Source organism: Gopherus evgoodei, chromosome 5 (assembly GCF_007399415.2).
Source record: "Gopherus evgoodei ecotype Sinaloan lineage chromosome 5, rGopEvg1_v1.p, whole genome shotgun sequence".
In the NCBI taxonomy this organism is placed as follows: domain Eukaryota; kingdom Metazoa; phylum Chordata; order Testudines; family Testudinidae; genus Gopherus; species Gopherus evgoodei.
In genome coordinates, this window is record NC_044326.1 from 76869977 (window position 1) to 76894654 (window position 24678).

Below are 24678 nucleotides of genomic sequence, written 5' to 3' on the forward strand. Positions count from 1 at the left end.
ATTCCCTGCAGAGAGCTGTGTGAGCTCCTGCTGTGAAATCAAGCTAGTCCATTACAAAACACTCCTCTCAACTGAAGAGATTCTGTCAGAACCTGAATTGACCTGCAGTATCTCCTAGGGAAAAAAGAAACTTTTGAGCAGTCACTACTGTATCCCTTGCTTTTTTCTTCTATTACTCTGAGTTGTGATGTAGAAACCACACAGCCTTTATCATCTTTATAACAAGATCCATGATAAGAAGTGATAGCTAATGTGTGGGTCCGGTAACATTGACTTGCTGTGGGATTCGTTTTCTTTTAACCTAATTTGGTGGATACGTTTCAATCCTTGACATAACAGAAGGTCCTGCATTTTCTTTTGATTTCTGCTACACAGTGTTGTCAAGGCAACCAGCATCAGTGTTTTCTTTCCTACAGTAAACTGAGACTCAAACATTGCAAGCCTTAAATCACACTCATTTCTTGTAATATGTGAGGTCAGATACTTCACCAGCATGCACAAAGGCACAAAGCTATTACTTTTTTATTGGCTATCATGTCATTATAGTGTACAACTTTATGTGCAAGGGAGAATGTGTATATTAAAGCTTCTAAAGTTAAAATAATTCTATGGCATTTATGTCCAGTTGTGATGCCTCAAGGATACAAGGGACTGTTTTGTGCAGACAGTTATACTTCTAATGTTTTAGCAATTACAGTTGAGCTCTACTGCTAATTTGTATGTAAACAGATCACACATATACTTGTTCTTGTGGTGCAACTTCTCATGACTTGTACCACAACAAGAACAACAGGTCATAAATATTTCACAGTGGATAGTCTGGGCTAGCCACCACTCCCAATATTTCTTTTTGTTCTGTTCAGTGGAGGTTCTGCTGCTCCTGTCCCAATTTACAGTGCTTTATACTAGCTGAGAATCTGACCCTCCCAACCTTTCATGACCCAAAAATATCCCTAAGGTATCAGCATGCTAGCAAAATGTCATCACATCAAAACATTGTACTGTGACATCGCAGTGCAATAGCCTTCTTGAAGAGAATACAAGATGGCTTTTATTGTTTCTAATGTCGCTTTGCTGTTCATGGTGATTTGGGCTCTTATTTTAAAATAAAAAGCCAGAGCTTTGGTTATCAGAATATAACACTTCTTAAAAGTCAACTATTAAAAGCTATTTCCTCTTTTACTCATCTGCCATTCCCAAATTCTGTATTTTCCCCGCTACACTGGTTGATCTCAATAACGCTCATGGAAGTGTAAGGAATTCAGGACATTTATCAGTTTTAGATATTTGTGATGTCATCCACGGCTGCACAGAAACATGAACCTGAATCTGGTTAGGTAAAATGCCTTTTGTACATTTCAAACTCTCTTTGTATGACACAGTTAACAAAGGGGCTGTGGGTAAGCCCAGGGTCCCAGCTGGGTTCCTCACAGAAATGTAGCATTTCAGCAGGTGCTGAGATTATTACAATTCTGCTTTATTCAGTAGTTTGGTCTGTGGAACTCAGAATGAGTCTAGACCTTCTATCCCCATTCTTTTTGGTGAAGAGTCCAGTCAATCATGTCCTAATAGTGATAAATGAAACATAGGTCTTTGAAATTTACTGAGCCATACTGGAAAATTTAAAAACATAAGAAGCTGAACACATCAATTTTTCAATTCTCAGCCCCAATCTTGACTTAAAACAAATCTGAAGGTGTTAGTTATTTGATGACTTTTAGAGAGAGTTTCAAAAATACTTGAAATATTCAGTTTTTAGGGCTTCATTTTGAAGCTGATGGGAATTTTGCCATTGGCTTTAATGGAAGAGGGCTGTTTGCCAGCCTAATACTGATTAATAATGTAATAAATGCCTAAATTAATCAAATTAAAATATCCAAACTTTACCGAGATTATTTAAACTAAACTTTCAAATCATATGAGTAGTTCTGAATGGAAGCCTGCCTTAGCTAAGAAGCAGGTTATATATAGCCTCTGCCTGGATCTGCTTTGCTTGTTATTGGTGGAATAAATGTAATTACTTCATTTATTATATATATCATGGCTCTTCTCTTGTAATCAACTGCTATATTCGCAGCACTGGGTCTAAATTATGTTAAATTAGGGAAAATAATATATTTAATTTCCTATATTTTACAACTTTCAGTACTGAACTCATTTTTCTTTTAAGTTTAAAAATATAGTCTTTCACTACAAGGATGTAAAATTTTCTACATGTACCTCACCCCCTGCCACATGATGTTCAGAAGTTGGCTATGGGAAGAGTAAAAGCACAATGTTAGATCTTTGTGAGAGGACTTTGAGAACATAAAGCTTGCCTCAACTCCTCATCTGTGTGTTATGGTTGTACTTTTGTGAAGGACTTTCCTGGATTATTCAGCACAGATTGGTTTTTGTTTCATTGGATCAGAGGATCATCTCCATGGAGAAAAGTATAAGAAACAATGAGGTAGGAGTAGCTACTTGTTGACAAATTGGCACATTTTTTGCAAAGGTCAAATTTAAAGAAAATAAAGCACCTCCCTTCTTTCAGTCACTGGGATGTGGCAAGTCAGGCCTTTGAATCTGACATATATATTACACTTGCACTTGAACAGTCAAGTGTACTGACCTGATCAAGCTGAAATGCATTAGAAAATGTCAGACTGGCAAACCTTTGGCCTATAGAGTCACCCAAACCAAACAACACGTTTCTTATGAATCAGATTGATTTGAATAAGTGACTATCAAATACTGGGTTCTGGTTCTCCACCCAAGTAAGGTTAGTTTATTCTTCAGGAAGAAAATAATGACCTCATGAAAAATGGCTATTTTCAGGATCACTTGCACTATTTACTGGGTGAGCAGGAAGGAGCAGTATTCGCTGGGGGCAATTTTGTTTGCATCTAACAGAATAGAAAATGAAAATAAAAACAGGGACGCAGGTGGGGATTTGGGTAGCAACTTTTAGAGGTTCGTCTAACTCTTATCAAATTATGCCTGAACTAAGGTTCCCTAGTACACGTTAATGTAGTCCCACTTCAAGCAGAACTACACTAATGTGCACTAGGGAACTTTTAGTGCATTCCAGCAGGATCCACATGGGCCATTTAGTGTGCAACAGGCTGATTGCATTAGAATTTACATCCTTGCTGGTGCACTCTAAGGTACCTTGTAGACATGCCCAGAAAAATATTTGTATGTGGTTTCCTAATATGCAGTCATGAAATTATGGACAGTGACACTCCAGGGTATTTAGAAAGAGGTCTGAAGAATGTATGGCTGATACTGAGGGGAAGAATGATTGGCTACAGTTAAATATATTTTTCAGAATATTTGAGGATTTTAACTCTGTCTTCCTCCTGAATGAGTATTAAAGTTTCTAATGAAGTTACTTCCCTTTTGTGTCAGGATTCTCTAGGAGCTTTCTTTGGGATGTAGCCTTTCGTTGTTGTGTGTGTATTTATCTGTGTATTGTTGCTTCCAACATGCAAAGCTATACTTCTCTCAATCCACATTATGGGACATACGTTGATGTGAAGGGGAGTTACGCACATGGTCTAATTATAATCAGGATTATACTGATGATAGAAAATATAATACCTTCAAGTCAAATTACACCATAAGATCTCTGACAAATCTGAAATAAGTGGTTTATAGTTCTGTTTGTAACAAACAAGTGAGCATAGGGGATTTTCACTGTCTCTCTCTCTCTCTCTAAAAAGTGGTTTTACTCTGATGCTAAGGCAAATGGAACAAAAGTGGGGTGAGTGCATGATTTGGAGAGAATAGGACATTTTTAGCACAATTTAGTACTAAGTGCAATTCTTTCCCCTTATGTTTGCTTAACACAAAGCAAATTCAGGTGCAAATCTTTTCCAGACTTTAGGAGGAATAACTAATATTATACAGTAGCCACAGGAGATTGGCAGTCACCAGGATGATGGCTGGATGCATGAATTTTGACTGGGACTTAGTAAATAATAGGAAAATATTTTTTTTTAGTATTGTATTTAAAATGTCAGCAATTTTGAATAAATTATCTAATGAATATTATTTGATCCGTTCTCATTTTGACACGCTTCTCAAGGTGGTTTCAGGTCTCAGAATTAAATATTTGGGGAACCAAGTTGTGTTGTGAATAGAGAGGGGAAGGTGATCCATGAGAGGTCTCTTGCTAACCAAAATACTCTAAGCAACTTATAGAACATAATAAAGACTTAGTCTTTGCCTCAGGGAGCTTTCAGTCTAATTAGACAAGACAGAGGAAGAGAGAGAGATGGACAGATTAGTTGAGGCGATGTTTGTGATACTTCCCAAAGGTACTCAGAGTTATGAGGCACCTCGCTACCATCTGCCCTTAGTGTGAGGAAGCCTTTTCTTTGCTCACCAGGGGTCAACTCCTTGACTTCCGCCTTCACAAGCAACACAAGCACTCCACTCTCAGCCTATCCACGCTGTCCATTTACAGATTAGCAAAAGGCATGCTCCAACCCTCAAGCCCTTAGAGTCCACAGCCCCAAGCCCCCTGATCCACCAGACAGTCCCAGAATTCCCAGATCCTCTGCTCTCAAAAGAACAGTATGTGGAGTTACTGTGGCTTTAGGAGAATGAATAGAGTCTCCAGGCTGTGGGAGCTGGCAGTAGGAAGAGGCAGCTGGTATTAGGTTAGACAGATAGATTGACCTGTATTAAGATGCTCTGTATATATGTTAACTATATGTCTAATAAAAACTGCTGTTAAGTTACTAGCAATGAATTATTAGAAAGACTAGTGTTTTCTATTCAAGTACTCTAACACATAGAACAAGGAGTGGGGTAAGTGATAAAAAGAACTGGAAGAAGTTATTTTAAAAAGTACTGAAGTAAAAGTTATTCAGGAGTGAAAAACAAGTTTAAATGAAAGAAGATGGATCCATTAAGAGTTGTCACATTTCTAAAAATGTCAAGAAATGTTGAGGAAAATTATTGGAAACAGTTTAAACAAGAATTTGATTTGTGAGGGCATCAGTATCTACTCATAAAGAAGATGTCCAAAATGTTGGCAATCTTTTTGAATATTGCAGCAATTTAATTATATAATTTGTTTGAGCTTAACATTAGACAACAATCTTTAAAAATGTGAGGAATACTGTTTACCAAAAAGAAATGAAACGTTTGAAAGATTTTGAGTTTCACTCAAGAAATCAAATGGAGGACGAGACTTTCAAATAATTTTCAACAAATCTAAAGAGAAGTCAGATGGGTAATTTCCAAAATCAAAGTCAATTATCAGAAATCTAATTGTGATGGGTATAAAAGATATCAATGTAAAAAAAAGACTGTTAAAAGAGCCTGATAAATCTGAGGGGAAAAAATGCAAATATGCCAAACTGCTGAACTTAATCAACAATGATTGCATATTTCAGAAAGAAAACAAACTGGTGTGAATACAGACTTAAGAAAAAGTAAAGAACAAGTCTAGGGAGGAAAACAGAGTGAAAGTATTATAGTTAAAATGTATGAGCATATGAAAGAATGTTCTAGTTATGGAAGGAGGCACAAACCTAGACAATGTCCAAGATATGGTCAAACCTGCCATGTCTGCAAGAAATAGAATCATGTTGCAAAAGTTTGCAAACAGAGAAGTCTGGAAACACTTAGAAATAGACATTTAGTTCATAATTCAAAAGTCTCAAAGAGGATACCAAATAAGTAATACAGAGCTTCAATTGTATTTATATGATTTAAAATTAGAATATCAACTTTTTAGAGTTTGTGAAGTAACCAGTGTAATTGAAGATGATGATATATTTTAAATACATTTCCTGTAACAGAAATCTTAGCAACAGATTACCTAGGTTTTTTCAAGATTATAAGGAAAGGATTAACTATAAATATCAGTCAAATTTGTATCAAATGAATTTTTATGTTAGAGGATCGCATAAACTACTTTGTTTGAAATACTAATGTAGAAACTGGGCTCAGAAATCATAATCTTACGATGCCATGACTAATAATGGTCAAGTGTGTAGATTAAATTGGAGATATTTTCAATAGTTACCTGCAAGACCAGACTGAACTAAAAGAAGAAATTATATAGTACAGCAATCCGTCTTGAGGCACATCATTTGCCTTTATCTTCAAGGCTTTAAAAGAATATAATTTTCTATAGAGACACACACACATCTCCTTATGTATTATTTGCACATACACTTCACAAAGACTATGATGACCAGTGTGACTCAGGCTTTCAATAGAGATTTTACATAACACTCTTTGGGGGAACTAGTATGTAAATACCAGACTCAGGAGATCCCTGTAACCCTAATGCACACCTCTGCCAGCTGGCATCAGGAGGTCCTTGGGTCACAATGTTAAACATTCATCTTGTTAGTTCCATCCCCCCTTTTCCCCTCATTCCTCCTGTCAGTGCAAGTGGCTCATCCTCCCTCTTTCCCATTGCCCCTCCATGTTAATAATGGCTTTGTTCCATGCTCTCTGCACCCTTACAGATTTAAGAGTAATACCAACATAAAAATAATCAGCTATGCAGATGGTGCCCATATTGTTTGGTGTTGAGAAGTAGATAGATGTCTTGCCATGGAGTAGAAAGGCATGCTCTGGCATGGTTCTAGGGGGTGAAGGAAGGGGCCCTCATGGTTGGTCCTGTCTCTAGAGTGGCTTTCACAACATGTTCAGCCTTAATGGTGTATCACAGCTAAAAAACTGGATACGTTCTATAATAAGACATAATACATGCCATTAGATATACCACTAACATTCTACTAACATACAGTATATGCCATAAAATGCAGCAGTCCCTATTGTTTTGATTGGGAAGCTAAAATTTTGGATTAACTGTTGTGAGCCTGGCTTTCCAGCACTAATGTAATTGTGACTTGTGTTGTTTTAGCCCTCGTTAGGATGACCTACTATACAAATGTAGGTTATTCCTTTTGATAGCTGGAGCAAGACATCTTACCTAAAGATATATGCTTAGAGACATCTTATATGGGATCTCACCACAAAGATGTGCAGTAATTTCTTTATGGCAGAGTGGACAGGGAAAGGAATGGCTGGCTATGGAAGAGCCAGGGATGTGAGCAACAAATCCATGGAATATACAGAAGGATTGCTCAAGAGTCTGGTTTAGCAAGAGTGGGTGGTAGCAGCAGCTCTTGAATGAAGGTTCTTGGCGGAGGGTCAGGGCTAGATTTCATCCCCCTTCACTCCTATATGGGTTATTCACATTTAGCCTGTCCTCTCTGACTGCATGAATGATGGATTTCTCTGCAGCCGGAGTGCATCCTTTCTGGATATTGTAATGAGATAGGTGTGGTCATCTTCTAGATGTTTGTCAGAAAAGATCACTCCCTACTGATCTGGAGGAAAGCCTTATCCATCTTGGATTTCATCCAAGCTATTCTCTGTGGTGGCACTGAGCTCCACTTGATAGTGGTAGCTTCAGTACTGGCCTGTAGTGCAGCACAGCCCCTATTATGACTGTCTTTTGGATTGCACTAGCACTAAGCAGCCACAACTGGAGACGCATTGTGCTAGACATGTACAAACACATAGTGAGAGACTGTATTCCCCAGATTTCTTGTAATCTTAGTGGACAAGACAAATAAAGAGTCACATGGGAAACTGATTCACAGAAAGGTGAAGTGACTTGCAGAAGGTCACATGGGGCCAGGTTCACAAAGGAACTTGAATATGGCAATGCTAAGTGTCACCCTGCTTAACTTTAACATGCCTAAAAAAAAACACCTGAGTTAGGCACCTCGCTTCTTATACAGAGCATGGGAGACATAGGCCCTTTACAGTGGGATTCACAAAAGCCAGCACGCTAGGCAGCTCTTCCCCTCAGGTAGTCAGTGGGAGACATTAAGCCAAGTGGTGTGTGCTCAAAACTGCCCTTCTGTTGGAGGTAGAGGCCTATAAAATTATTTGGAGCAGAGGGACTGGAGGCCTTTGACTTCCTAAGCAAGTGCTGCAACCATCAGCTAGTCTTTTGCTCTCTTTTGTTCTTTTTCCTTCCACACCTTCCCATGATTTAAATCAGCTCATGATTTATCCAAAGTAGAACAGCTTCAACGGGAGATTCTGAGGGAGCCCCACGTCAGGTCTCCAGTGCCCAGTCCACTAGATTATGCAATGTCACACTGAACAAAGACTATATTAACTGCTGTTTCAACATGGGAAGAGGATCCTTAGAGGCTTTTTAGAGAGGAGGGTTTATGCATTGTAGAAGGCTTTAAATATTGCTTTTTAAATAAACAACCATAATGTGACGTGAGCATATCCCTAATGGATGGGGAGGTGATGACAATGTTGGTTAAGAAGAAGGTCCTGCTATGGGCAGAGGATGCTATAATTATCCACCATGGGGTTTCTAGCACATTCCTCTGAAGCATTTGCTGCTGGCCACTCTGAAACAGGATACTGGGCTGGATGGACCAGTGGTCTGACCTAGTACGGCCATTCTTATATTAATGTTCCACATTCCTGCATTCTGTGCTGGAATGATTAGGATGTAGGTACTGGGGTGAGAATAGTTAGTGAATTATGATTATTCATGATGATACAGATTGCAAAAACAGCTACTTCATTTTGCATTTTTAGAGATGATCTGCTCCAATTACTTAATATCCCTACTTTGCACTTTTTAAGGGCCTGCTAACTGATGACATACAAAGTTACAAATTCATAAGCTTACCAAGTAGCATGCACTGATTGTACCAACCAAGGATAACTCTTTCAATTCAATGTCATTTTTAAAGAGAAATGTATTGCTCTTTATTTTGAAAAAGCTGCATTATGAATTCTGTGCAGAAAAAAAATCTCATTACTAAGCTATTTAGCAAAGTCAGGTATTTTAATAACATAGTTCTTCAATAAGCTATGCGACCATTACTGTAGAATCGTAGGGCTTTTCTACAAGCAAAGTTGCACCAATTTAAAATGTGCGATTTTAAAATTTCTTTAAACAGGTGCAAGTCTGTGTAAACACTGATTTCAGTTTAAATGGGTATATTTTAGGTTATGCTGATGAGGAACAGTGAAATAAGTTACTCTTTAAATGAAATGAGTGCCTACAAAGGTGTTTGTATCAGCTTAACTAAGAGTATGTCTATACTGCCCACATTACAGCAAGGCCGTGGCGGCGCTGTGATGTGGGCAGTGTAGATGAGCTTTATCACCGCATAAGAGCTCTCCTGGCGATTAAAAAAAAAACAAAAACCCTGAATGAGTGGTGGTAGTTGCTCCCAGCAATAAAGTGCTGTTGATATTGGCACATTTCAGCACTAAAACTTTTGTCAGTCCGGAGTGTGTTTTTTCACACCCCTGAATGACTAAAGTTTTAGTGCTGAAAGTGGCAGTGTAGACACAGCCTAACTGTTGCAAATCTGTGTATAGACCAGGTCTTAGATTATACATTGTGTGAACCATGTCTTTCTGTATGTGCCTAACACCTTCGTACAGCAACCAGGCACAAATATACTCCCTATGCTTTATTGAGCACAGGAACTGCTCTCTTCTGGTGCCTCTGGGGTGCTGCTTATTTCAAAGGGAAGGTCATGGTCCTGTTCCTTATTCTGCCCACCCAGTAGACATGGCAAATGCTGCACTATCCTAAGGGGAGGTGCTAGAGACCCCTCACTATGCTGTGATGTACAGCAGGGTATTTTGTGCTGCATTAGGGTATAAGGTGGTTCCTTGCTACAGATCTAACCCCTAGTGCCTCTTTTGCTTTGCTTCTTATACTACAAAGGCTAAACTCTTCTCTCTAATCCACAATTCTGATCTCTTCAAAGCTTTTCTGCTCTCCCTGTGTGGAACCTCTATTGTCTTTTATTATTATGAGTTTGTCTTTCTCCTTCCTCCCAACACAGATTGCCTAGTGAACCCATTCCATTTCTGAAAACAGTCTCAGATTCTTTCCTCCAGCTGGTAATTCAATAGTAGTGAGTGGTTTACTGTGGAGTCAGAGACAATTAGCACTTTGATAACTGACCAAAAACATAGAAAATAAATGCCCCCAAGTTTTATACTCAGATCACACTGAAATATCTTGAGTGCTCAGTTCACTGCATCATATACTTGCTAAAGTCCTTATGGTCGTTTGCCCTATCTGTTCCAAAAGATCATCCAAGATCTATTAATCATATTAGGCTTCTTTTGGGGAAGAAGCCATACTTTTCTCTGTTTGAATTAGCACATTTTACATGCCGTCATAAAATCATCATTTCAGATTCCCTTTTGCAGAGATTATTGGGTGGGAGTAGGGAGGACACAGTCTCTCCCCCCTCCCCACTTATTTACCTTCTTGAAAAAAGAACAGAAACTATGTAATAAAATACCCTTGTCTCTAGATGTGAACAGAAGAAGCTCCATTCAGGTGTGGGCGCTGCTTCTTGTATTCTGTTACCTATCATGTTTATTTGCAGAATTATATATAGCAAGAAGGATTGATGCAACAGGAAAACACATTGAACAAAAAAGATTTAATGCTCGATAACTATAGAATTTCCCTTTCCAGGGCTGCCCTAACCAATCCTAGAAAACGAAGATCCAGAAAAAGATACAATAGTTACAATTAATGAATTCTACAGAAGCCCTTTTTCAGCAAGATCAGACATCTTTCTCTACTTCAGTCAGTCTCTGAACTGCCTCTGAAGTGGCACAGCCCTCTGAGTGGCTGCTATGACATACTCAGGACACTGACTGACCTGGACTTTGAGCCACTAGCACTTCTTTGCTGGCGATATCTGAATTTCTTGTGTTCTGAGATCTTTTTTATCTTCTTTTCTTTTGAAGTTTGTTACAAAGTACAAGGTTAGTTTCCTCCTGCTCCAAGCATTCAAACGAGAGACACCTTTCCCCAAAGCAGCCTAACTTGTAACTTCAATTTTGTATGTACAGTCATTTGCCCCTTGCAAAAGAGAGACCTTTGTGTATGTAAATAGCATATTAATTTACAAATATGGGTAGCTAAATACAAAATTGTGGGAATAAATTATTGTGGGCCAAGTCTTTTGGCCCAAGTGAAGGTTGTGGGAAACCCTGACGGCAGGGAGGGGGTGGAAGGATGCAGAGAACTGCACCTTTAACATGCTGCAGAAATATGCCCTTTCAGGGCTCTATCTACCATACTATGGCTAATGCTTGAGGGTACAGGATAGGCTAGATCAGGGATGTGTGGCTCTCTGAACAGTGTCTGTGATTCTGTTGCAGGGGAATGGGGACATGTGAGCCAATGGCAACTATAATCCTAAGGGTGCAGCCTGTTTGGAGAGACTTCTGTTTCCATCCTGGAACTGGTTTGCATAAATGCTGTTTACCTAAGTGTTGTGTGCGGGAATTTGAATTGCAGGCATACTTCTACAGACTGAGTTAAGGCCCCTTTGAAAATTTGACCGAAAATGTCTTAAGTAAGCAATCTCTAAAAAATGGGACTGCCTCCCTGGATACTTCAGAAAACCTGTCTTTGAGTAATTGCCTGAATAAAACCAGCATAGTGATTTTGGTTAACCAGTGTTGCCTCAAAAAGGCATAAAAAGAGGCAGTTTTGATCCTGCTTCCTTTTGACCTATAGCCAGCCCCCTCAAGTATTATGGATTTCCTGTAGATTACCCAGCAGGGGTAAGGAACTAGTTAACTACACTGGCTATCATAGTCTTATTAAGATACCCTTTCCTCACTGAATGTCAGCGAACTGTTTAGATTCATATTTCTGTGATGACTTATGATGATTTCGTTTGTAATTAGAAAAAAAATGATTATGAACTTCGGTAACAGCTTTTAGTTTTTGGAGGAAGATCATGTCTTTATAACACAGAGGCAGCAAAAAGCTTGAATGAGGAGCAATGTGTACTGTTAACTAAGATTATTACAAACTTTCTATGGCATGAGTTAGTAACAAAATGTTCAATTTCTTTTTGAAAGGTTTTGAGATGTGTTCATAAAATCTACAGTGCACATTGTTTCTACTTCTGTATTTAGTCCAATACGCTTTTTAATGGCTGATTTTATTTTTGTGCGAAGATACAAAATCTTGCTTTCATTTCTTTGTGCCTTTGAATTCTCATCACAGTGCATTGTATTAGGAACTTCAAGAACTCAGTACACAGTCTTATAGCGCTCTCTAGTGGTTACTAACTTGCACAACACTTTCAAAAGACAAGTGTTGGAGCTTGAATTCATAACTTAGCTAGTCACTAAAAATCATGGTCTTAATCAGTGCTTAATTTGTAATGAAGGAGATGCAAGGGCTCCAGCAATTTTTTAACTTTCATAACTACCTGGCAAGCCCAGAGGTGCTGGGGCTCAGCCCTGACACAAATTAAGCATTGTCTTAATAAAGACACTGGATTTATGGCTCATTACAACACTCTGTAACCCACTAAACACCCCCTCCCTGCCCCCATTTTGTCCTATGACTACAGGCCACTCTACCTTTAATGGTCCCTTAGAGTGTGTGCTAACTACTTATGCTAAACTATTGGTTTGACCTTGTATTTAGCTGTGACATTCTGAATACCTTTCCCAGACCTGAAGAAGAGCTCTGTGTAGCTCAAAAGCTTGTCTCACCAGTAGAAGCTGGTCCAATAAAAGTTATTACCACATCCATCTTGTCTTTCACAGTACAAATGTAATATTCTGGTTGTTAAAATGACCTATTTTGGTTAGCCTTCCATCTCTCACCTCTGCTTGACCCTCTTTGCTCAAAATGAAAAGGAGAGAGAGAATTGAGAGATGCCTATGAAGCTTATAACACAAAATTCCACAAGACACAAAGCATCCTTGGTACAAACAAGTATATCTCCAGTGACTTTATTGGAGTTCTGGCGGGACTGAATTAGAACCACAGTATTTATTTGCTGTACCCCTCATTCTTTCCCCACATTCTTCCATTATCTCTTCACTCACTCTGTTGTCTTATAGATCTCTGCCCTGAAGAGCTTACTATCTTTTTAGGGCACAACTACACTTGCAGATGTAGAGTGCTGGGAGTTAAACCAGCCTTCGGAGACTGCAGCAGGGAAAAGCTGCCATGTGTTTACATTGTCAGCTGCAAGCGCACTGGCATGGCCACGTTAGCAGCTCTTGAAATGCCACAAAGAGCAAGGCATTGTGGTGACTATTCCAGTGTACAAATGGCTGCTACGTGCTTTTCAAGGGGGGTGGGGGCTGAGTGCGACAGGGAGCGTTTTTTTATGTATGTGGAGGGGGAGACAAATTGTTTTGGGGGGGCAGAGAGTGTGTCAGCATGCTGTCTTGTAAGTTCAGATGTAGAACTGATAAATGAAATTGTTTTTAATTGTTCACTTTATTAATGTAACTTCTGTTCACCATTCACTACACTTGCCTACACTGTAACTTTTGTTCCATATTGTAATTCAAACCCCATTTTAAAACACTCACTCCATTTTGTAAAAGCTTCCTCCAACCTTCATTTTTGCAAACCCTGCTGTAATCTTATTAGTTTAGTTCTTCTTCGAGTGATTGCTCATATCCATTCCAGTTAGGTGTACGCGCCGCGCGTGCACATTCGTCGGAAAACTTTTACCCTAGCCACTCAGTGGGCCGGCAGGTCGCCCCCTAGAGTGGCACCACCATGGCGCTCCATATATACTCCTGCCGGCCCACCCGCTCCTCAGTTCCTTCTTACCGCCCGTGTCGGTCGTTGGAACAGTGGAGCGCGGCTTAGCTGACCTCCACTTCCCTAGCTACTCGTTTTCTCGTATATAATTATGCAGTTATAACACTTTTATATATATATATTTGTATGGTTATACGTTTTTCCTTTGCTAACATGGTTAGTTTAGTTAGCGGGGTTCAGGAAGTAGCCCTTCCATGAGCCCAGTGCCGGAGCCATGCATGGCTCACCAGATTTTCAAAAGGGGCCCGGCTTACCAGAAGCCGCGGCCGAAGAGAGATCTACATGACTCCTGTTTGAAGAATCACACTTGACAGATAAGTGCCCCATTTGCAAGGCTTTTAAGCCGAGAACAAAAAGGTGCGGGACTTTCACTTGCCCCTCCACCTTGGGCGCGGAGCGATGTTCAAGCGGCGGGCAGAAGCGCCTCCTCGGCACCGGACCCCGCCGGTACCACCAAGGCCTTCCGGCACCGACCGTCGCCGGCACCGATGTCGACTCGGCACCGCTCCCTTCTTCCGAGGTCGAGAGAGTCTACGATTCCTGCTGGTGCCTGGCGGCTCCCCGGCACGCGCCGTGGTTGAGCCCCCTGCTCCCGCTACTTCCGTGCCACCTGCATCGCAGCCAGAGAGCTCGCCTCAGTTGCGTTATCCGGCCTGCAGAGGCACCGATGACTTCGGCTCCGTCGATTCCAGTCCCCCAGGACCAGGGAATCCGGTGCCTGGCAGCTCCCCGGCTCGCGCCGTGGTAGAGCTTACTGCTCCTGCTGCTTCGGTGTCAGCTGCACCATAGCTAGACAGCTCGTCTAAGACGGCTCGCCCGGCGCCGACGACGTCGGCACCGTCGATCCCGGTCCCACGAGGGCCGTAGAATCCGGTGCCTGACGGCTCCCCGGCACGCGCCGTGGTTGAGCGTATTGCTCCTGCTGCTTCCGTGCCAGCGGCACCGCAGCCAGAGAGCTCGTCTAGTCGGATCGCCATGCGCTGACACCTACTACGGCACCGATGACGTCGTCACCGTCGATCCCGGTTCCATAAGGGCCGTAGAATCCGGTGCCTGACGGCTCCCCGGCACGCGCCGTGGTTGAGCGTATTGCTCCTGCTGCTTCCGTGCCAGCGGCACCGCAGCCAGAGAGCTCATCTAGTCGGATCGCCCGGCGCCGACGCCTGCTACGGCACCGATGACGTCGTCACCGTCGATCCCGGTCCCACAAGGGCCGTGGAATCCGGTGCCTGACGGCTCCCCGGCACGCGCCGTGGTTGAGCGTTTGCTCCGGCTGCTTCCGTGCCAACGGCACCGCAGCCTGAGGGCTCGTCTACGTCGGATCGCCCGGCACCGACACCTGCTGCGGCACCGATGGCGTCGGCACCGTCGATCCCGGTCCCACACGGGCCGTAGAATCCGGTGCCTGACGGCTCCCCGGCACGCGCCGTGGTTGAGCGTATTGCTCCGGCTGCTTCCGTGCCAACGGCACCGCAGCCAGAGCTCGTCTACGTCGGATCGCCCGGCACCGACACCTGCTGCGGCACCGATGACGTCGGCACCGTCGATCCCGGTCCCGCAAGGGCCATAGTATCCGGTGCCTGACAGCTCCCCGGCGCGCGCCGTGGTCGAGCTACTTCTCCGGCTGCTTCCGTGCCCACGGCACCGCGGCCAGAGGGCTAGTCTAAGTCGGATCGCCCGGCACCGACACCTGCTGCGGCACCGTCGATCCCGGTCCCGCAAGGGCCGTAGAATCCGGTGTCCGACGGCTCCCCGGCACGCGCCGTGGTTGAGCGTATTACTCCCGCTGCTTCAGTGCTGACGGCACCCCAGCCAGATGGCTTATCTAACTCGGTTCTCCCGGCACCGGCACCTACCGAAGCTCTGATGACCTCGGTACCATGGATCCCGGCCCCACGAGGGCCGTCGAATCCGGTGCCTGACAGCTCCCCAGTACGCACTGTGGTTGAGCCTGCTGTTCCCTGCGCGCCGGAGATGTTACCAACGGCGAGGGCTCTCAGTGCCATGACGGAGTCAGTGCTGCCTGACCCGGGCACCGCCGGTACGGGTAATACAGTCTCTTCAAGGGACTGTCCCCTGTCAGTACAGCAGAGCTGCACCGTCTATGATCGCGGTCCCGCAGACGCGCCAAGTCCTGTCGGCACACCGGACACCACTGGCAGTCCCGGTACTGTTTTCCTCGGTACGGGTCACACTCACTGCACCGGTCGGTATCCCGTTCGCCGACCCGCTATCGGCACCGTTCCGACATCTGGCACCGGGGCAGGTACCTTGACTCCTGTAGCTCTTCTCCGAGCCTCGAGATCTCGGTCGACCTCCCGACACCGTTCTGGTTGCGGGTCTGGTTCTCGTTCCAGGTACCGATACGCCTCCCGATGCCGGTCCCCGGTGCCGAGTTGGGCAAGGTCCGAGTGAGTCAGGGACTCGGCCCGTGCCCTCTTTTAGTACCTCCATGGCCGTCCGGACACGCATCCGTGTCACCCCATATGCGATTTTATGCTCAGGACCACGATCCTGATATCATGGCCAGCGGGCGCCAGCCCCGAAGCGGAAAGAGCCTTGGCGAATGCAAGGTGTACTCTGCAGGGGCCCTGCACCTCTGGGGTGCGAAGCAACAAGCCTTGCTTAGCTGCGATACTTATAGCACCTGGGTGGAGGAGTTTCTCCCTCGAACCTCCCACCTAGAGTTCGCTGCCGTCTTGGAGGACGGGGGAAAGGATTTACCCTTTGTTGGTAAAGGCATCTTCGCGGCAGAGACAGCCCCAGACTGCGAAGCCTGCTGGACAATAGGGTCCTAATGCGTCTCAGCATGTATACGCCTGCGACCAAACGCAGGCCTTTATGGCCCCAGCCGCCATACTCTGTGCCTAGCCAGAGGCAGAACTCTGGAAAACGGCAAGGCCAAGGTGGTCGCAGACAAACGTCAGGCCCCCTAAAAAGCCAAAGTCGAGGTCCCTCGCAATTACCACTGGGACCAAAGACGGACCTTCCAAGGTTCACCGGAGGGCGGTGTACCAGTCGCAGGACGGGATCCTGATCCCGCTTTCTCCTGGCATGGCCCCAGTTACTTTTAGGTCGCTGGGTCCTGCGCACGATGGAGCATTGGTACCACCTTAAAATTGCTCCAGCCCTGTCCCCCTTCAGCGGACAAAAGGGGCTAGCGGTTTTACTCCCGTTATGCCCTAGTCCCCCACTCGACCACAGGTCAGACCTTCCTGGTCCTGCATGGACTCAACCGGTTTGGGATAAGGTTGAAGTTCTGCATGGTATCCCTGGGAACCATTATTCCATCCTTGCCTCCGGGGGGCTACTATGCCGCCCTGGATAGGAAGGACGCGTACTTTTGCAATGCCATCTTCCCTCCGCATGGGAGATGCCTCCGCTTTATAGCCAGCGGTGAATACTCCCGGTTTACGGCCATAGTCGCCGCCTACCGTAGCTATGTCGGATATGCGTTTTTCCGTATTGGGACGATTCGCTTATCCGAGGAGACTCTGACACACAACCCACTCAGCCGTGGGCATCGTCACGGTCTTATTCACAGATCAAGGCCTGATGATTACTATAGAGCAATCCACTCTGGTTCCCACGCAGAGGTTGGGCTTCCTAGGGGCTATCTTGGTCTCCTACCTAGCCGGAGCCTGCTTATCGCAACTGCGGTTTTAGGCGATGGCATCAATCATCTGAGGTCTGAAGGCTTTCCCAACGACCTCAGCTCGTTCTTGTCTCAGTCTCCTGGGTCCATGGTTGCCCGCAAGTTTGTAACCAAACACGCCAAGCTCCGCCTCCGTCCTCTCCAAGTCTGGCCCACCTCGGCGTACCGCTTGGACAGGGAGCCAATGGTCATGGTAGTCACCGTTCCCTCGAACGCCTTAGGCTCCCTAGAGTGGTGGCTAACCCCCTCCTTGGTGTGGACAGGATGCGGTTTCATCCGCCCCAGCCCTCACTGCCCCTGACGGCGGACGCATCATCTCTCTGCTCGAGTGCTCATGGTCACCTCCGAGCTTAAGGCCTTCGGTCTTCTAGAGAGCTGGCATTCCTCATTAATGCCCCAAAAATCAGAGTAGTCCGCCTGGCGTGCCAGGGGTTCCAGCGGCAGCTGCGAGGCCGTTGTATCTCGGTGTTTACAGCCAACACAATGGCCAGGTGCTTCATAAGCATTCAGGGGGGACATAGTCCTCCCCCCTTTTTTGTCAGGAGGCCATCCATTTCCGGGTCTTTTGCATGGCCCGCTCGATGGAGCTGGCGACGTCCTTTCTCCCAGGCGTTCGGAACGTCTTATCTCTTTGACTCAGCAGGTCTTTCCTGTCTTACGAGTCATCACTCTGCCCCATGTGAGGCGTCCCGCTTTCCGGAAGTGGAAATGGTTCCTCACACAGACCTGTTCGCTCACCGCGAGTGCAGGAAATGCCAGGTGTCCTGCTCCTTCCAAGGTCTCTCCTCGGAATCGATCTTGGACGCATTCCTGATACCGTGGAACGGCCAACTGCATTATGCCTTCCCGCTGTTCCCACTGGTTCGTTACGTCCTGCTCAAATTCCGCAGGGGCGGAGCGTGCGTCATCATGATCACTCCAGAGTGGTCCAGGCAGCACTGACATACCACGTTGCTCGGCCTGTCAGCCCAGACCTCATCACTCAGGGCAATGACAGGCTTCGTCACTCGGACCTGCAGCCTCTTCGCCTCACGGTGGCTCCTGCGTACCTGAGTTGGGGTGACAGGCAGCCTTCCACCTGGTCAACGTACCGAGCCAGGTGGAAGCGTTTCCTTTACAGCTGCAGTACGCTCGATCTTGCTCCTGCTGAGGTCTTGATCCCCTCTTTCTGGCCTGCCTCTGGCCTTTAGCGGCAGGATCTGGCGGTATCATCGCTGAGGATACGCTCAGCAGCCGTCCCTACCTTCCAGCAGGCTAAGATGGACGTTCAGTGTCCCACGCTCTATGGGTTCGAGGTCCCTCAAGGGCTTGGAGCGCTTGCACCCTCGGGTGCGCCGCCCAGCCCCGCCCTGGGGCCTCAACCTAGTCTTGGCCAGACGGGTCTCTGAGATCAGAGCTCTTACGAAGGTTCCACAAAGACAAGGTGCAGTTGTGACCGCACCCGGCTTTCCTCCCTAAGGTGTTTTGGCCTTTCATGTTACCCACAGCTCAACGCAATGGGCATAACCTTTGCACTCCTTGGACATCTGTGGAGTGCTCGCATTCTCTTGTGCTGACAGAATCATTTCCTAAGGTGCCCCAGCTCTGCCCCGGTAGCGGGCCAAAGGGAGGGCTTGCTTGGTTTCCTCTCAGAGGATCTCATCTTGGGTGATGGCGGACATCCCCACTTGTTCTGATTTGGCTCATATTTCACCAAGCCACATCACCGTGCATTCTACCAGGGCTCAGGCTTCATCTGCCGCTTTGCTGGCTCGTGTTTCTACCCACGAGACCTGTCGCGAAGCTCCATTGGTCCTCGGTCCTTACCTTTGCTTCGCAGTATGCCCTGGTTCAGCAGTCAAGGGAGGCTGTAGCCTCTGGCTCAGCAGTTTTATTCTGCCATATTTCACTCCGACCCCACCGCCTTTGTAAGGCTTGGGATTCACCTAACTGGAATGGATATGAGCAATCACTCGAAGAAGAAAAGACGGTTACTCACCTTTGTAACTGTTGTTCTTCGAGATGTGTTGCTCATATCCATTCCGCACCCGCCCTCCTTCCCCACTGTCGGAGTAGCCGGCAAGAAGGAACTGAGGAGCGGGTGGGCCGGCAGGAGTATATATGGAGCGCCATGGTGGCGCCACTCTAGGGGGCGACCTGCCGGCCCACTGAGTGGCTAGGGTAAAAGTTTTCCGACGAATGTGCACGCGCGGCGCGTACACCTAACTGGAATGGATATGAGCAACACATCTCGAAGAACAACAGTTACAAAGGTGAGTAACCGTCTTTTTAGATGTGTGAATGAAGTATGTATGAATGATGGAATCAACCTCCAGCCCCAGCCTGTCCTGATGAGATAAAGTTCAAATACCAGTGGCTGAAGACCTAGACAACAACCCTAAACAAAGTAAGAAGCATTCACCCTAAAAAGAAAAGGACAACAGAACAACAGAAGGAAGATCAAAGCCAGGTCCAAGGCTGAAAGTCACGCCTGCAATTGATGGGTGATCAATCTAAACCCAGAGGCAGCGTGACACAGCAAGACCTATAGACTTTGAATCCAAACTAAAAGCCTATAAAAAAGAAGGGTGAGATGAGAGACTCTGGGTAACATTCTGCTGCCAACATGGAAGAACATCAGTGCCTGCCCAACAGAGATCCAGCTCAGCCTTGTGCCCAGCTTTCCTGGCCAGTTAGCTGCCACAAGCTACGAACCCAAGCTGCAAAATCAAGCCATGAACTTAAGCTATCTTCAGGACTGGTAACTATGCAGCAGCTGCAGAACACCTGATGAATGTGTGTGTGTGTGTGTGTGTGTGAATGTGTGTATGCCCTCGTCCAGACTACCCCGCCGTATCGGCGGGTTAAAATCGATTGCTCGGGGATCGATATATCGCGTCTAATCTAGACGCGATATATCGATCCCCGAGCGCGCTTATATCGATTCCGGAACTCCATCAACCCGAACGGAGTTCCAGAATCGACACGGAGAGCCACGGACATCGATCCCATGCCGTCTGGATGGGTGAGTAATTCGATCTTAGATATTCGACTTCAGCTACGTTATTCACGTAGCTGAAGTTGCGTATCTAAGATCGATTTCCCCCCCCCTAGTCTGGACGAGCCCTATGTGTGTGTGTATAGATATTAGGTATAATGTGAATGTGTGTGTGTGTGTGTGTGTGTGTAGGTAATAGGTATAATGTGTGTGTATAAGAATTAAGATATTAGTTATTAGTCATAAATTGTTATCATAATAAATGTGGCATCTTTGTCTTGTCCCCTTTAAAAAGATCCTGCTGGGTTTTTTTTACTGGTCTAATATAATTGGTATAACACAGACAACAGCAGATCCACACACACACACACACACACACACCAGCAGCATTCCACACTAACGGTTTGCTTTGTCCCGGAGCAGATAAGCATGCTGGCTGTCAGAAATGGAGCTTTGAAAGGGGATAGCTGCACGCCTGCAGCCGATTTCAAAACAATGAGAAAAGTGGCCACTTGACTTCATGGGATTATGGGACATTTCTGGAGGCCAATCACAGTGCAGTAATGCAGCACCTCGTCCACATTGACACCCGGGCATTTCAGTTGGGATGCAGCAAGCTTTATGTTTCTCATGGAGGTGGATTACCAGGAGCGCTCCAGCTGCAGAGTCCAGGCACTCTACATGCCTTGCCAGTATGGACACCTCAGGAGTTATGGCGCTCGGGACTGCTTTAATGCGTTCTGACTTCCAAGTGTAGCCAAGCTCTTATAGAGCACCGTGAAATCACAGTATAAACATCTCACCAAGACTGAAACTGGTGCACCTACCATTTACCACCCATATTGACCCTCATGGGTGCAATTTTTTTTTGTTTTATATAATATGCCTTCCCCAATCCCTCCCCTCACTCCCATTTAGACTTCTCTTGCTGTTTCTCTGGCCTGTCCTCCTTCCTGCTACTGTCTCTTTTACTCCACTAGCCTCATTACAACACCCCCTCTTAGGCCAAATTCTGGTCCTAGCTGTAGATTGACTTTGAAGGGAGCCCCTCACTTTTATCCCTTTTAGTCTCTTTGGCTGACTGCTTCCTCATTCCCTTCCTCAAGGTCTCACTGCTTGCCCGCTTCCTGCCCCCTTATGCCTCCCTAGTTAGATTCAAAAGTCTTTTGTGCTTCAGGCATCAACAACATTACATACTCAGTTTAACTTTGAGAAAAGACTAATTTCCTAAGTGTTATAAATGAAAGCCCAGTGTTAAAGGAAGTTCTGTTTGTTGGTGTTATATTGTAAGCTCTTTGGGACAGGGATGATCATTTATTCTATTTTTACACAGTGCCAAGCACAATGGGGCTCTGACCTGGTTGAGGCTACTAGATGCTATTACTAAATTAAACAAAATCTGTGGAGTTTTCTTCACTATTAAAAGTTCTGTTCCCTACAGGCACTAGTATCTGCGTGCCTGCCAGTAGTGAAAGAAGCAATGTGACTACACATCTTTCACTTGTTTGTTCTTGCCCTCTCCCCACAGAGAGGTGTGTGTGCAGTGGAATGTCTTGTTTTGGTAGGGTGGTGGGTTTTTGCTATTGTTAAATGTAACTGTTGCTGTGTGTTTATATGAGAACAGACAAGGTCAAAGCAATGTGCCTTGTACTTGGTGTGGAAAATAATGAGGTATGTGATAGTCAACGCTTGGGGGAGTTCATTCTACAGTCTCAGATCATCCCTGGAAAGTGTTCTGTTTTCCACACAAACTTTATTGTTGTTCAGAATTTTCCATCATGTCAGAGGAGCATAGTCGTTGACTGTGATCTTTGTTCTGAAGATTTAAATCGTGCTTTAGGTATCCTGTGCCCAGCCCATGATGATGTGTTTTGAAGATAGAGATCGAGACCTTGAACCCAATTTGAAATTCATGCTGTTAGAGAAGGCTTTCCAAACCTATGTGATCTTTTCAGGGAAGTAGAATGATAGTTCTTTGCAGCACTTGATACTCAGCTCTAATGCAGGTGGTAGGCACCCGGGATTGATAAAGCCATGTACCATCCTGGATAGTTTTTTGGAGTGGGATTTGGCAGCCTGAATGGTAGCTGACAAGAAGGTTCTCTTGGTCTGTAATATAGACTCAGCAGAGGCATTCAGGAATTTGTCATGTTTCATCCTGTCTGAATTATCCTTTCTTTTCCACCATTGGTGCTTGAGTTTCCATCCCTCTCTTCATCCAGTGCAGGCTAGAAAACCAAAGAGATCTGTGTGGGTAATGGGGAGGATAGAGCCACTGGTGGGCTAGGGTATCAATGGTGCTCAGTGGTTTGAGAATTGGCCTGCTAAACCCAGGGTTGTGTGTTCAATCCTTGAGGGGACCATTTGGGGATTTAGCTGGGGATTGACCCTGCTTTGAGCAGGGGGTTAGACTAGATGACCTCCTGAGGTTCCTTCCAACCTTATGATTCTATTCATTGTAGAATAGTACACGTCCTGTGGGTTGGGTGTTGTTATCTTTAGTAGGCTCTTGAATTTGTTGGGAGTCTGTGTGTTTGTGGTTTAATCAGGATCACTGGTCTTTCTGGGTTACCTAAGTGCTGGAAGCCAAAAGGGAGTTTGAAGAATAGCTAGCCAAAAACTCAAAAGGTAATAAAAATGTTTTTTAAGTACATCAGAAGCAGGAAGCCTGCTAAACAACCAGTGGGACCCCTGGACACTGAAGATACAAAAGAAGCACTTGAAGACAATAAAGTCATTGCGGAGAAACTAAATGAATTCTTTGCTTCAGTCTTCACGGCTGAGGATGTTAGGGAGATTCCCAAACCTGAGCCATCCTTTGTAGGTGACAAAACTGAGGAATTGTCACAGATTGAAGTGTCATTAGAGGAGGTTTTGGAATTAATTGATAAATTTAACAGTAACAAGTCACTGGGACCAGATGGCATTCACCCAAGAGTTCTGAAAGAACTCAAATGTGAAATTGCGGAACTATGAACTATGGTTTGTAACCTGTCCTTTAAATCAGCTTCTGTACCCAGTGACTGGAAGTTAGCTAATGCAACACCAATATTTTAAAAGGGCTCTAGAGGTGATCCCGGCAATTACAGACCAGTAAGTCTAACGTCGCTACTGGGCAAATTTGTTGAAACAATAGTAAAGAATAAAATTGTCAGACACATAGAAGATAATAAATTGTTGGGCAAAAGTCAACACAGTTTCTGTAAAGAGAAATCGTGTCTTACTAATCAGAGTTATTTGAAGGGGTCAACAAACATGTGGACAAGGGGGATCCAGTGGACATAGTGTACTTAGATTTCCAAAAAGCCTTTGACAAGATCCTTCACCAAAGGCTCTTACGTAAATTAAGTTGTCATGGGATAAGAGGGAAGATCCTTTCATGGATTGAGAACTGGTTAAAAGACAGGGAACAAAGGGTAGGAATAAATGGTAAATTCTCAGAATGGAGAGGGGTAACTAGTGGAATTCCCCAAGGGTCAGTCCTAGGACCAATGCTATTCAACTTATTCATAAATGATCTAGAGAAAGGGGTAAAGAGTGAGGTGGCAAAATTTGCAATGATACTAAACTGCTCAAGATAGTTCAGACCAAAGCAGACTGTGAGTAACTTCAAAAAGATCTCACAAAACTAAGTGATTGGGCAACAAAATTGTCTGTTACAGCTATCCCCTATTCCATTTTGTTTCTTACAGCTGTCCCCAGACTCCATTTTCTTTTCTGTTCTCCTGTGGCCGCCCTTCCCTGGCTGTTAAGTTGTTTACCAGGGCCACTGCCCTTCTCAAAGGGAGGGCCCCTTAAGTTGTTTAACAAGAGCCATTGCCCTTCTCAAAGGGATGGCCACTTGTGCTGCGTGCTAAGTGGGACCACTGCCCTGTTCAAAGGGTTAGTCCTGTTATCACCTCGTTGAGCCTGGGCTTGGTGTAGGGTAGGCAGTGTCCAGAGCTGGAAAACCTAATGTGTTTTTAAGATCCTGGGCATGAGTCATAGGCCTCATGTGCTCTTGAGTCACCTATTGCACAGGACTATGTCCAGGCATGTCTCTGGGCTTACCTTCAGTTTTTTTCCCTGTGCCCCCTCCCCTGTGACAGAGGAAGCCTATCAGGATTACTGGCGGGAAACTGCCCAAGTTTGCCTTTAAAACCAGACATTTTTGAAACACACCTCAGAAAGGTTCCTGCATTGCTGCCTGATCTGATCAGCCAGGGGTTCTGGGGGGGTCCTTTCTCCGCTCTCGTTTTATTTTTGAGCGTACCCCCATTTTTTGAATGCCCCACCCCACGAAGAACGAATTGCTACCTGAGAGATCTCCTGATTATTGAGACTGTACCGAGCCCTCCTTGCCTCTTCTGATGTTGCTGCTGCTTCTGCCTTTGCTGCTGCCTTGGGGACTGGTAAGAATCCCTCTGTAAAACTTTCTAT

The 24678-nt window shown here is 45.1% G+C and overlaps 2 protein-coding genes and 1 long non-coding RNA gene across 5 annotated transcripts in view; 2 read left to right on the forward strand and 1 right to left on the reverse strand.

Annotated features, from left to right (window-relative positions):
- The window catches only part of MARCHF1 (membrane associated ring-CH-type finger 1), a 335941-nt gene that overhangs the window by 295095 nt on the left and 16168 nt on the right, over window positions 1-24678 (forward strand). The window lies entirely within an intron of this gene.
- LOC115651941 lies at window positions 3338-23046 on the forward strand. The gene is made up of 3 exons (XR_004000494.1): window positions 3338-3349; window positions 16574-16578; window positions 22964-23046. It is a non-coding gene; the product is annotated as an uncharacterized LOC115651941 (long non-coding RNA).
- TMA16 (translation machinery associated 16 homolog) overlaps window positions 20687-24678 on the reverse strand; it is a 67966-nt gene continuing 63974 nt past the window's right edge. Inside the window, exon 7 of the mRNA XM_030563274.1 lies at window positions 20687-22487. Within this exon, the coding sequence (XP_030419134.1) occupies window positions 22427-22487 (61 nt within the window). The 3' untranslated portion in view covers window positions 20687-22426. The remainder of the gene's footprint in view (window positions 22488-24678) is intronic.